The 14,098-nt window shown below is 42.3% G+C and overlaps 1 protein-coding gene across 3 annotated transcripts in view; it reads left to right on the forward strand.

The window, feature by feature from the left end:
* Positions 1-13,883, forward strand: part of CSNK2A2 (casein kinase 2 alpha 2) — a 41,228-nt gene extending 27,345 nt beyond the window's left edge. For 2 of the 3 annotated variants that reach the window (XM_056811742.1, XM_056811756.1), the window contains exons 6-12: positions 9-92; positions 1,012-1,122; positions 1,373-1,474; positions 2,975-3,075; positions 3,786-3,934; positions 5,524-5,617; positions 11,780-13,883. In XM_056811742.1, the coding sequence (XP_056667720.1) occupies positions 9-92; positions 1,012-1,122; positions 1,373-1,474; positions 2,975-3,075; positions 3,786-3,934; positions 5,524-5,600 (624 nt within the window). In that variant the 3' untranslated portion in view covers positions 5,601-5,617; positions 11,780-13,883. Of the gene's footprint in view, positions 1-8; positions 93-1,011; positions 1,123-1,372; positions 1,475-2,974; positions 3,076-3,785; positions 3,935-5,523; positions 10,451-11,779 lie in introns of those variants that run through there. The other variant, XM_056811748.1, reaches the window with a different exon arrangement.
* Positions 13,884-14,098: the final 215 nt, after the last annotated feature.

Genomic DNA, 14,098 nt, shown 5'->3' on the forward strand with positions numbered 1-14,098 from the left:
TTGACCAGGCTCTGGATTACTGTCATAGCATGGGCATCATGCACAGAGATGTCAAACCACACAATGTTATGATCGATCACCAACAGAAAAAGGTAATGAATTTATGCTTAAGAAAAAAATTGTTTTTCCCTAAGAACCTTGGTTGTTTGTTTATGGTGTTCCTATTCTTTTCTCACCTCAATTCTGGTTTCCAATTTTTTAAAAATACCTTTTACTTGCTATCTAGTAATCAATATTAAGGAGACAGCTTGGTGGATAGAGAACCAGACCTGTAGGTCCTTGATTCAAATCTAGACTCGGATACTTCTTGGCTATGTGACCCTAGATAAGTCACTTAACCCCCATTGCCTATCCCTTGCCACTCTTCTGCCTTGGAACTGGTACTTAGTATCAATTTTAAGACAGTAAATAAAGGATTTAAAAAAAAAAAAGAATCAAACTCATAATGGTCATATATGAACCCAGGATCTTCCATCTCCAGGCCTGGTTCTATTCATTGAGCTACCTAGCTACCCCCTCCAAATTGTTTTGAAGTTACTACTCAAAGAGGGTTCAGCGGTCACCACAGATTTTTACCTAAAATTTTCAGCCTGTCATTTATGATCAGTCAAGATTTTGTGTTGGGTTCCTTTAGAGGAGGGGTGGTTCTGTTCCATCTTTAAAACCTTTAGGCCCAACCAGACTACTTATGCTTTTTTAATGCCTCTAGTTTTCTCCTTTTGTCATTACACTAGTGGTCTATAGGATAGGTGATATCGACAGTAGTGACAATCTCAGGAGATGAGAGAAGCTAGAGTAAGTTCAAGAACCCTGGCAAACAACAGAGCCCAAGACCTCGGCACCAGAAACACAACAATTCGTGTAACTCGTGAAAATTAGTAGCATTCTGAGTAGAGTGCTCGTAAAGAACCTTACTGTGATCAGACAGTGAACTGTCAGTATGTTGGAACCTTGTTTTAAAGGGTAGACATCAAAAGCATTCTTGATGGGCTTCTCTTGTCCTTTCTGTAGCTTCGGCTGATAGACTGGGGTCTGGCTGAGTTCTACCATCCTGCTCAGGAGTATAATGTCCGTGTGGCTTCTAGGTACTTCAAAGGGCCAGAGCTCCTCGTGGACTACCAGGTACCACTGTAGGCTCCAGGAATAGGGGCCAGGGCTCTTCTTACAGTTGTCTATCTGGGGTCCATTCGGGAGGCTGAATTCATGGTCTTTATTTCTTATGGGCTGTGCTGCCTTGGGGCTTTGCTCCTGGACTGCTTGACTGAGCTCAGATGGCCTCTGAGCTGTTCAAGTGAAGGCTGGGATAGTGGACTGAGGAAGGGGGATGGATTCCTGCCAGCCTCCCTCATTGTGGCCTTCCTGGTCTCTGCAGATGTATGACTACAGTTTGGACATGTGGAGTTTAGGCTGTATGTTGGCCAGCATGATCTTCCGAAAGGAGCCCTTCTTCCATGGCCAAGACAACTATGACCAGGTGAGGAAGTGCTGACCAACTAGCTTTTCTGGATCAAAAAGCCTACGGGGGCGGGGGGGTGATAGTAAGAAATGCTCTGCTGTCGAGAGTGGCCCAGCTCCCTGAGGGCGATGAGGGGACTTGCTCTGGGCCTTTAGCTAGTGATTGTCAGAGGCAGAACTGAAAATCAAATCTTCCTCATTGTCTGATTGGCTCCCCTCTGTTCCAGCCCACAGCCACCCTAGGCTAGATAGTAAGAGCCTGTGGTTTGGAGGCATTAAGTGCCTTGTCACAGACTCAACTCAACATAGACTCAAACCTAGGTGGGAATGTCTCTGCTGCTTTGGGCTTCTCGGTAGAAGGGGCTAGGGTTCGGTCTGTTAAACCACGCTGCCTGTGCTCCCAGGAGGAGCCAGAGGGGCATCTCCCATGATGTGGCTCCCTGGAGTAGAGGCCTAGCTTTCAGCTTTGGCATCTTCCTTGTGGAGCTCTCAGGCAGGGGAAGGTCAGGCCTAGAGCTGTGACTCACCATGTAAATGTGACATGGCTTTGACAAGAGTGTCCTGTCATTTGTCAGAACAACAGCTTTTACAGCTTCCCAGGGCTCCTCATCTCTTCACAGAAAGCAGGAAGGAGCATCTGACCTGAGGAAGAAGGCCTATCTCAGGAACTTAGCTATTCAGGCTAGGATCGTCCACCTCATCATTCCATCAGAACTCTGCTCTCCTCAGTTCCCCATGGTCTCTTCTTGCCAAATCCAGCGGCCTTTTCTTAGGCCTCTTGCTGTCGTTGACCCTGTTGATCCTCCTCTCCTCCATGACACTGTCTGGTCTCTCCTGGTCCTCCTACTGCCTGCCTCTTTTGTCTCCTTTGCTGGATCTTCCCCCAAATCACACCCTCGAAAGAGGGCTCTGTTTTAAGCCCTCTTCTCTATACTGTTTCTCTTGGGGATCTCATAATCTCCTGAGAATTTAAATATTATCCCTGTGCTGATTTTCAGATGTACCTTTCCTGCCCCAGCCTCTGCTAATTTTCAGTCTTAAATCTCTGCCTGCCTTTCAGACATCTTGAACTGGATGTCCCAAACAGCTCATAGTCTTTCCACCTAACCTCCTCCCTCCTCACCCTGCTGCCTTTTCTAGTCCTATAAAAGCAGCACTGCCCAAATTGGGAGTCTTCCTGGATTCCTCACGATCTCTTTCCTGTATCCAAGTTTTTGCCCAGGCCTGTCAGTCTCACCTTGGCGACATCTCCCGAACACAGCGTCTTCTCTCTGACATCCCTACCATTATAGCGTCGGTCCTCATCACCTCCCCGTCCTTAATGTTTGTCCAGTTGCGATGATGTGTGGTGTACCGGGAGGTTTGGACACCAAATTCATCCTTGGTGTAGATGATAATGAATGGCTTCCTTTGGAAGGGACATAGCAGTCATTATGGCAGTCTTCCTAATACAGTTTCCTTGAAAGCTGGCAGGGAATTTGCTGCATGGTGGTTGTGTTAAATCTGTGTTGTGTTTCAGCTTGTCCGGATTGCCAAAGTACTTGGTACAGATGAGTTATATGGATATCTCAAGAAGTACCACATAGACCTGGACCCACACTTCAATGATATCCTGGGGCAGTAAGTAAGAGAGTGGGCGGGCTTTATAGTTTATCTTATTTCAGAAATACTTGGCAAAGTCAATGAAAATACATCTTAAAAATGGCTTCTTTCTACTTTAGACTTATATTGACATTAATTTTGAAAAATTAGAGTATCATTTTCTGGAAATCAGAACTTTCTCCATATGCTAGGACATCCTTTCTTAATTCAAAAGCAGATTCATATGGAATACATGAGTTTTCAACATCAATAATCCCAAGTCACCCTGCAGAAGAGTTAGTTAAACAGAGAGCAAAAATGGAGGGGGAGGACGGGCTTTCTTTTTTTCCAGGAAGAAAGCTTTGCTGCTTTTGAAAGAGTGATTGTAAAGTCACTTTCCCCTAACACTTTTGGTAGTATTAATACAATGTAACAATGTAGAAAAGAGCTCATTTTAAAGCTTCACCAAATTATCAGGTGTTACATAGTACTTCTAGGAACCCCTGAGGTATTCTGAAAGGTAATAATCATGGTGGATTCATTTACAATGCTCCTTCAGAAAACTGAATGAGGGCTTGGGAAATTTCTTTTTAAAGGAAGAATACCTCTTCTTTAATAGAAAAAGCTCTGAATCAAACCGGGAAGGTTTAATTCATGAAAGAGGCTGTTATTTTAATGTACTCGTAGCTCTAGTAGTGCTACTTGGGATTTGTTTGGCGTCAGACACTAAGGTTTCATTCATCCTTCAGACACTCTCGAAAACGCTGGGAAAACTTCATCCATAGTGAGAATAGACATCTTGTCAGTCCCGAGGCCCTGGACCTTCTTGACAAACTTCTGCGATATGACCATCAACAGAGGCTGACTGCCAAAGAGGCCATGGAACACCCTTATTTCTGTAAGTTCAAACACTTGTCAGCAGAAATGAGCCATTGGCTGCCTTGTGACTGAGTATATAAGACTATTATATAGAGGTAGAGATTGAGGTGTGATTCATCAATTGTAGATGTTTTGGACCATCCTTAGCAACCCTCATCAGCCAAACCATACTGTTTGTGAATGCACCCTGGGCTTCAACACGAGAATTGGTTCACTCATCTAGTCCATGCTCACCTGTCTCTAATGAGACCTGTAAGGTATCTTCTTCCCTTAAAAGGAGCTATCTACAGGACAGAATAGATGCCTCTGTGCTATTAACATAAAAGCTATAGAAAGCAGTTAATGTCGGCCCAAAGAGAAGGGATGCTAAAAATGTAAAAATATTGGCAAAAAAGAGATCAAGATAGTGTGTATTTCAGAGTGGGATACTAGAAGGCTATGAAAAGTGTTTGTAGAAAAGAAAGCAACTAAGATTCTTATTGACCTGACTTCTTGTTCCTTTAATATTCAGACAGGGGCTTCATTGTATAGGATTTTTATACTCATTTGAAATTCTAGGTGTGCTAAATAATCTTAAATATCATTTCTGTCATTGGGATTGCTACTTGGTGGTAGGTGATAGGATATAGGAAAGTTAGTTAACCAGGCCTAAATTCATTGTGTAAATTGGGATTGAAGCTATCAAGCCACTCTGAGTTTGCAGGCTTTTACTTGGCCAGCTGATATGCTGATATGACCTGAGAAATAGACACACGTCATAGCATAGCATAGTATAGTGGAAGAAGTATGGGAGGGAAGACCTAGGCTGGAGGGTCCTGCCCCGCTCTTGATGTGAACAAATACTTTCAAATCTCTTATGCCTGTCTTTTAAAAATGGAAGTCAACCCTATAATAGCAAAATCCCAGGATCATAAGATCTTACCCATAGAGCAGGAGCCGGGGTTTCTTTCTCTCAGCCTTTAGGTAATATATTTGTGTCTCAACATTTCTGGGAAAGAATCGCAGCAGAACAAAAGTTGATAGCAGGAATGACTGAACAAGTTATAACATATGAATGTGCTAGGATACTATTGTGCTATAAGAAATGATAAAGGGAATGATTTAAGAAAATCCTCGGGAGACTTTTAGGAACCAGCATAGAGTAAAGTAAACAGAATCCAACAACATTGTAAGGACAAAAAGCTTTGAAAGAATCAGGAACTATATCAACATGATTCCCCAGCTTCATGACAATAGTGTTGCCCACCCTAGATTGCTGAAGGACTTGGGGAGCAAAGGTATATTTTTTCTGGATGTGGATAATGCAGGAATTTGATTTGCTCAATCACGCATAGCAAATGATAGGAGAGAGAGAATGTGGACCTAGAAATAAAATAAAACTCAATATTGTTTTTAATTGCTTATAGGAACAGTTTTACTGGCCACTTTTTGTGAAAATTTCATTAAGAGTAATATTTATTTACACCACTCTCATTCCTTCTTGTCTACCCTATTTCTTTTTATCTTCCTGGATCTCTTTATTATTTGAAATGAGAAAGTGAGCTATGAGGCCCTCTTCACCTCCCTCACTTGTCCTTCCTGACTGACATTAATTTTGCCCTTTTGTAGACCCTGTGGTGAAGGAGCAATCCCAGCCAAGCTCAGAAAATTCTGTGCTCTCCAGTGGTCTGACAGCAGCGCGATGAAGACTGGAAAACGACGGGTAATTCAAGATTGATGATAACCAATAAAACATCCAACCAAAAAAATCTTGAAGGAAAACTACAGTGTGATATGAGAAATTCTGATCGTTCCTCTAAATGCAAAGAAGAGTTAAGAACTTTTTTTTTAAGTCTATCCAAAAAGGAAAAAAAAAAGAATTCCCAGTAAACAGGGAATAGCCAACTGTCTGGCATGCTCTAAGATTTAGGGAAAGGCCTCTTCTTTGGAATGAATGGGAGATGAGAAACTCAGAGTTGTTGTAATGCAGTTTTCATTTTACAGGAAACCACTGTTAAATTGACCAGCCCAGTCAACAAACTCTGACTATCTAACTTCCTATCTATTCCATTGTGGTCCTGGTTTCCTTTGATGAGATCCAGGCTCAGGTTTTAGCAGAATGTCAGCCTCCACTGACACAAAGGAGATAGTAAATGTGACAGTATTCCTCCTTTTTTTTCTTTCTTTTCTTTCTTTTCTTTCCATTTTTTTAAGCTTTTACAAATTCATGTTTTACACAATTTCTTAATGGTATGAGCTCTCCAGGGACTGTCCTTTCTCACTGCAGTTTTCCTTTAAGTCTCCAAGAATATTTGAATGAACTGAGATCTTTGCTGCAAAACAATCCTCTTGGGTGTCATCTGCCATCACTTTCAGTTTCTTGATGTCACTGCCCAGAGCAGTAATTCTCGTCAAAAAGTTATACGTGTAAGTGTGTATACCCCAGAGTCACTGCAGCTGGTGCTGGTTTGTAGGCTTATAAGTCTATGGATTTTTGTTTGTTTGTTGGGGACAGGGTGGGGTGGGTTTCCTCTGGCATAGCCTTTTTCTGTGTCCATGGTAGGAGAATCTTAAAGGATTTTCTTACCCTAGATTTTTCCATGTATACATATTGTAATACTGAAACATAGGCTTATTGTTTACAACCAGCACTATCAAAGAAAAGTCAGTGCCTCTTAATTGGGGTAACTGGATTAAAACTAGTGGCCGCCCCCTGGTTTATAAAAGGAAAGAGAAAAAAGTGTGCCATCTTAGTTCATTCAGAAAAGACTTTGGGCAAAGTATTGGTAGGGAACCTTTCTTCCCCCTTCCTCTTTTCCCCCTGTGAAAGAAACTACTTCACAGAAATCAGAGGAACGTATTCTTTCAAGTTCTGATGTATTAGATACATAAACATACAGTATTCTACTTGAATGAGATAAATATCATTCGTGTGTCAAGAATCTGGAGTAGTGTTGGAAAGGCCCTGAAATAACCTAGGTTACCGAGAAAAGGGTTGGGGTGGGAGGGTTGGGAACTAGGACTTCTGCTAAGGAAAAAGTGGCACCGTTGGAGCAGGTGTGAACAGATTTGAATCCAGGATGCTAATCCCTGTGTGTTAGCAGAGTAAGCTAGATTTTTGTGTGATTCATTTTATGGGCATGCCCTTGAAACTTGTCACCAGCACTGTTTAACATGGGTTGGGCCTGGCAATCACAGCTGCCTCTTATAGGTCTCTGCTGGAAAAACTATCCAGCAACTGTGGGGACTTTACACATTTAGGCTAGAACTAGAGGTGTCTACCACCCTTTAGGATTTCTTTATTAACTATTTAATAATGCCATACTTTTTTATATAAGGTTAGATTGTTTGTTTGAAACATCTGTTTACATTCCATATTCCAATAAAATCATATTGGTATTGGTAGCAGGTCCTATCTATACATGTAAATTCTATTTTGTCTTCTGGTCTGTGGGAATTGAAAATGCAAAAAAAAAAAACCTAAACACAAACTCCATTCGTGTCAAATCAGATTTACAGACGAGGAAACAAATTCCAAAGCCAGGAAATGCAAGATGATAAGGTTCTCATACCACCACTCTCAGGCCTACATTGCATATCCTGCAGATTGACCTATATGCCCAACCCTACCTGAAAATAAAAAATGAAAAGATGGAACACATCTCCACATGTATCAGACCAGGAAATAGTTCCCAGGAGCCTGCTAGTGTGCCTGTCCTGGGTGCAGCTCCAGAAGCGAGGAAGGGCTACTCTAGGGGAAGTGGGTTGTTACCCCTTTCTCTTTCTGCTCCTCCTTACCCTAGAAAAAGCATCCTTTTGGGAACTCTCCCCATTTAGATTGGGGGAATTGTAGGCAAGTCCTGAAGCAGAAGCATATTTCCCTCCTTTTCCTTATTTTTTCCCCAAAGGAACAGCAATATATTCAGATAAAAATCACCCGATTGATCTCCCTGGACTTCCTTGCCTTGATTCACTCCTGAGTGTCTGCAGTCCCACTTCACTGGCCTATCCAGGAGTGTGTATAACCTCCCATTTGACATAGGACTAGATCCTCTTTAGGAAGCATACAGTTTACTTGTAGAGAAACTTTGTCAACCATCCAGCTCTGTAGCGTAGTTGGAGCACTTGGCCCTTCTCAGCACATCTTATTAAGCCTATACTGGTTCCCAGCAGCCCTGTCTGCATCTCTAGAGGCTTCTTTCTCTACTAGCAGGTGGTTTTTGCAGCATAGCCAGTGTAGTCTGGATTTTAAAATCTTATATTTCTCTGCCTCAAAATAGTTTTTGTCCGGAGTGCCTAATTCCCCTTAGCTGTAAGAGCATTCATTAATGTGGGGTCAGATAATTTTTTTCTGGCTAATCAGAGATGCCCCAAAGGGCATTACTGGATGTGTTGTAATTGCCTTACTTAGAACCTTGGTGATCTGCAAAATATCCTTAGGCAGTGGTGATTCTTGGACTAGGTCACCTCCCTTGAAATTATATCTGATAAATAGCAACAGAAGCAAAAGTGCCTTTGGTGAAGAAAGGCAGAGGGACATGGAGAGAACGGAGTGGTGTTGCTGTTAAGCTAGTGTTTCACTGCTATCTCAGGTATTACCCATGTTCCTAAGCCCAGTTGGGCAGGATGTAATATATGTTGTGGTTTATTAGCAATGAATAAGCGTGATTTCAAAGCAATATTTTTATTCAAAAGTTCCTGGAGCTGCTAAGTAACAGTAAGACTTAATGAAATACTTGTGATCCTTCACTTATGGTATACATTAGCTTTAATTATAGAAGGAAGTGACACCTCCTCACCTCACCTGCCCTGGAATTTGACAGTAATAAAGTTAAACCCATTGGAAAACCCTTGTTCTTGCCCCTCTTGTGGGTCTTTAGAGTGAGAAAGAATTAAAAGGCCCGGTTTGTAAAGAGTGTTTGTTCCTAACTTGATTCCATAAAAGGTTCTGCCAATCACTTCAGAAATAAGGTGGTCTTCAACTGAGTATTACAACCAAGATATTCAAGAGATATCAGAGGCCATCTAGTCCAATCCTTTTTCAGAAGAGGACACTGAGGTCCTGGGAGGGGAAGGGCCTTGAGCAAGGTAATAATAGGCTTTGTTAGAGTGATTTGAATGCTGAACATTGACTAGGAGTCTAGCTCTGTGACCCTGGACACACCCCTTCAGCCTCAGTTTCCTTATCTGTAAGATGGAGATAATGGCACCTACCTCACAGGGTTGTTGTGAGGATCAGATGAAGTAACTGTAAAGTGAATGTTCTGCAAACTTAAAAGTGCTATCAATGTGCTTGTTAGCTATAGGACTCGGACCATTCTGGGTTGCTAGGTTGGGAGAGGAACTAATGAGAAATGTGGTGATGCCAGCAGAAAAGATGGTTTGGAGGGACGTGTGAAGTAAAAATTTATCTGGGTACTGAGAACCAGGGGAGCAAGACCCAGGGTCTGGAGATGAAGATTAAAGGGACAGAAACAGATGCCAGGAAAGAGACTAGAAGACAAGATCAAGCTTCCCCTGGGGGAAGTCAGAGTCTAAGGGGGTACTGACCCCATAAACGAGACCAAACAGATCTCTCAAAGGTCTGAAGTTTGGGCCTATTCAAGCCAACTTTCTATATTAATAGACTACACTAATTAAAGGCAGGGTGAATGTGGTGCAGTCATCTTTGTTTGGGGTGAGGGGTGTGGAGGGAGTAGATTTAAAATAGACCTAACTTTAGGAGCAGAAACTAGTGTTCACCTTTTGGGAGCATTCAACAGAAACCTCAAACTTTGGGCTGCCCATAATAATGGCTAGTTAGCTTAATAGGCTAGAGGTTGTTTAAAACACAAAGCCCATTCACCATTAAAAACACAACAGCTTAATCTCGGCCATGGAGAAATGTTCCAACTCTGGAGTCTGGTAAAATATTACAAACTAGAAAAAATAATCAACCTGTGGGAGAACGAGCAGGATGAAAAAGTAGGAAGTAGAAGTGAGAAAATGTGCCTCTGTAGAGTCTCTAATGGTTGCTAGATTAAATGCTGGTTTTTAACTATGGATTTGTTAAAGAAGTTAAAATCCCCATGCCCTGGCAAGTGGAAAAACATCTCAGTAAGAATACATAAGTGATGCATGCTCTTGGGAGAAAAAAATGGAAGCCTATAATAAACATGTCTACAACTGTGATCCTTTAACCTTTGAGTGAATTTTAGTAGGAATTTGTTTTTAAGCCATCTTTTACAGTACCAACAAGTTGGCAGTTTTTTCCTGCTGGCCGTCTTGGCTGAAAATGGTGTTTTAAGACTCTGGGGACAAATTGCGAAATCCATCTGGAAATCATGGATAAGCCATCAAGAACTAGGATGCTGACCATCTACTGCCGCCTGACAAATCCCATCCAAGCTGTGAACTAGTTCAGACAAATGACTACTTCAGATTTGATGGTCCCCTATCTTTGTACATGTCCTTGTGTAATCCCTGTTCTGCTGCTACTTCTGCCCTTAGAGGAGAGGGGAGAAAATGCCATGTTAAACCAAGCCTGTTTTCATAAATAAAAATTTTAACAACCGGATATTTGATGTGGGGAGATTTGGCTGCTGGTTGCTATGAGAACCTTAACTCTTGCATTTCCCATTTCTTGAGAGCAAAAGAAACAAGAATATTACTCCTAAGATTGTCTATGTGGTGTTTGCATTTAATTCCCATGATCTGAAGGCCTACCTGGAAGGAGTTGGAGAGATATTTTGTTGAGAATCGCTCTTTCACTATAGATAGCACTCCTCGGAAGAAACCCTCAGGTGCACCCTGCCTTTTGGTGGCCTAAAATGCTGCATTTTTTTAAGAGTTCCAGTTGGCAGTAAGTTTTTGCTTCTTATTTTTAAGTTGAGCCATGTGCATAGTACTAAAAAGATTATTCCCTTTTATAGGTGGAACCCCGAAAATTCAGCTTCCTTGAGTTTCTTGTTCATCCTCTTTCAATACACCATCCCATTTATCCCCCCTAAAAAAACTCCCAATGCAAAGCTTTATATAGGGTTATTCTTCACCCCCCTCCCTCATGTTGGAATATTAAATTTTCACACTCATGCTTTTATAGATTCACCGTTATCTTGAGTCAAGACCAAACATTTTTATCCTAAAAATAGAATTTTTACAATATACATTGACTTCCCAGAGGCTCGTGAGGGTGGGCAGTTTCTTCTGGTAGCTTAGTTCCGTTGTATTGAGAGTTTTCAAGATTTCCTTTCTTGGGATGTCACTGTCCTTACAACATTACTACATGAATGCAGAGGTGGAAGAAGGAGAAACCTGTTTTTCACTTCTTGGATCACAAATTCCCCATCCCCGAGTCCCTCAAAAAATAGTGGGAAGCATCCATGGTCAGCCTTATGACAGCTGAAGAGACACTTGGCCCTTTCTTCTGGAGATTCCTAGTCTTAAAGAAAAGGGCATCCCGAGTTTGGCTGCTAATGTGATTGCCGGGCTTCCCACAATGGTAGGAGGGTTGCAGAACCCCCTCCCCCCCAAATAATCTGTGGAACTTGAGGGAGACTAGGCCATTTAGTGCTGTTAAGCAGTATGGTGAAGCTTGTGAATCTGTGCCTAGTATGGCCTCCACTCCCTGCACTGCATTTCACTGATGGGGGAAAGTTATTACAAAGCTTTCTTAGAGAAGGAAATGGTGGAAAGGGGGAGAGGGATCTAGAAGAAGCCCAAGAATAATTCTAAACTCATCCAAGAAAATGACCCGTTTGCTCTCTTAATGAGCATTCAGAGGTGGCTTACAAGCACCAAGATAGCAGCCAATAAGCCAGTGAGGCCAGAGAGGTGGAGGCATGGCCTGGAAGTTCACCTGAGCCTCATTAACGCCGTCTCTTCCCCCCTCCCTATCTCTCCCCAGGTCTGATGCTGTTTCTCCCACTTTTCCATAAGCAGAACAAGAACCAACTCAAATGTCTTAACGTGTGTACAGAGACCACATGCAGCGGACAGACACGTCACGGTGACAGGTTACGAGAGCAGGAACCACACCAGCTGAATGGCAACCAACAGTTTATAAAACAAACCTTACTTCTGAATGTAAAAGGTTCATACGCCTTTGACTTCCTGTTGACTTCCTTCTGACCCAGAAAGCATGGAAAATGTGGAGGGTATGCAAAATGGTTGTTGGTTAATGTTGCTCCCCCACTTCCTACATCCTCACCTCAACCCATTGACCTTTGGCCCCATGGTCCCCCCTTCCCCAGCAAACTGTATTAACTAACTGGCCACAAATCCACAGTTGGGGAATGGGGGGGGAATATATGGCATGATGGACAGTTATATATTATAATTAAAAAATTATATATTATTGAATAAAAGTTTTAAAAGAAATGTATGAAGAGTTTTCAGTATGAAAGGAGCTTTAAGCTGAGACCTGAAGGGGCAGCTGAGAATTCCCCAAATGGTGGTGTTGAAGCAGTGGCCTAGGCAGATGGGTCATGCCATGTTCTTGGCCAGAATGGAGCGAGACCAGACCTAGGAAAAGAATGTGTCATAGAGCAGCCTTCTCTCGAAAGCTGTGATCTGTTAGACGTAGTGACTGGGGGAGCTCGTTGTAGGAATTGAGCTAACCTAAGAGAATGGCAGCAGGAACCGTCAGTGAAACATGCAGAAGTTTCACTTTGGACCCTCAATTTCCCTTGTTAATCTTAAGAGTAACCTGTCTCCTTGCAGAGGAGAGGCTTTACTTCCTAGCAGGCTGTGTCACTGACTATCATTTTAGCTAGCCAATGAAGCTTGCTTTGCCCCGAACAATGAACTCAGGAAGATTATTTAGCTTTTCCCTTCTCTTCCCATCAGCTCACATATTCTGTTCCACACCTTCCATTTCCCCTGTTCCTTCCCTGCTTCACCCCTAATACTTCTGAAAAAGAGCTTTGCCATAAGGGTTAGAAAGAAGGAGTCTCACATCCTGAATGGGGGTCTCAGATCTGTGGGGCTGCTTCCCTCTGACCACAATCTGAAAGCTTACAGACCTCAGTCATGGGGAAGGAGGGCAAAGTTGGGAGACTGTTTGTTTTTAAAATAGATTTCCCCCCCATCTTTGAACAAAAGTGTCGTAGAATTTACAGAAAGACGTCTCTGTGTGACCCTGGGTAAGTCACTTGACCTATCTGCCTTAGTTTCCCCATTTATAAAATGGGGATAACAAAATCACCTATCTCCTAGGGTTGTTAGTGAGGATTAAATGTATTTGTGAAGTGCTTTGCAAAAAACCCACCCTATATAAATATTATAACTGGATTTGGGAGCCAATAAGGCCTCTCTCCCACCCCCTCACTCTCCCAACACGAACAAGACCAATAGAGAAGAAAGTATATGAATGTGTGAGCTGATCTTTGGTTTTTCCAAATTCTGGCTTTCCTCCTAGTTGTAAGGAGCAGTAGGAAAAGGGGGAAAAAATTCCTGGGCATTGAATTGGAGCAGTTGTGGTGTAACCTAGGTCTCCATTATTAGTCAGTTATCCTGGCATTATTCTTCCTTTGTTTCAACAAGTGCTTATTTTTGAATGACTTAACTGTAAACAGGTGTGCATAACATTTTTTTTTCCCTGAAGGAGTAGAGGGAGGGGAGTTACGGCCAAGAAGGGTAGGTGAAGGATCAGAGCTTGAGGCTATGGGCATTTTTTGGCCAATGAACTAAAACCTGGGGTCTTAACACTTAAAACTCTATTTAAGACCCAGTAGAACTCTGTACAACTGAATTTTGTGTTTCCCAACTCTCTCTCTTGCTTTGTTTTCCTCTGACTTACCCTGTATTCAAGTTCTCTCTTGTAAGGCTACCTCTGATTCAAGGTTCTGCTCACTATTTTTTTCCCCCGTTTCCTGACTGAAAATGCATTATTATAATTACCTCTTTTTAAAAAGTACCTTCCTGTACCGTACGTTTCATGCCTTCTAAACCTTATAGATGTGGTTCTTTGTATGTGCGCGTATATATAAAACATGTATTTATTATCCGTGTGTTGGCCTGTGTGTGGATATATGTATCAATCCAGAAAATGCTACTATAGATGGGGTGTGCGGCTTTCTGTCCTTTTCATTCAGGTAGGGTCCTTCGCAGTTTCTGCACCTGGCAGATGAGAGGGGTGGTCTAGATCAAGGGTTCTTAACCGAGGCTTTGTAAACTCTGGTTCAGAGATAGATTCTTGTGGGTTCGTGAACTTGGATAAGGGGGG

The sequence above is a fragment of the Monodelphis domestica genome, chromosome 1, assembly GCF_027887165.1.
Source record: "Monodelphis domestica isolate mMonDom1 chromosome 1, mMonDom1.pri, whole genome shotgun sequence".
In the NCBI taxonomy this organism is placed as follows: domain Eukaryota; kingdom Metazoa; phylum Chordata; class Mammalia; order Didelphimorphia; family Didelphidae; genus Monodelphis; species Monodelphis domestica.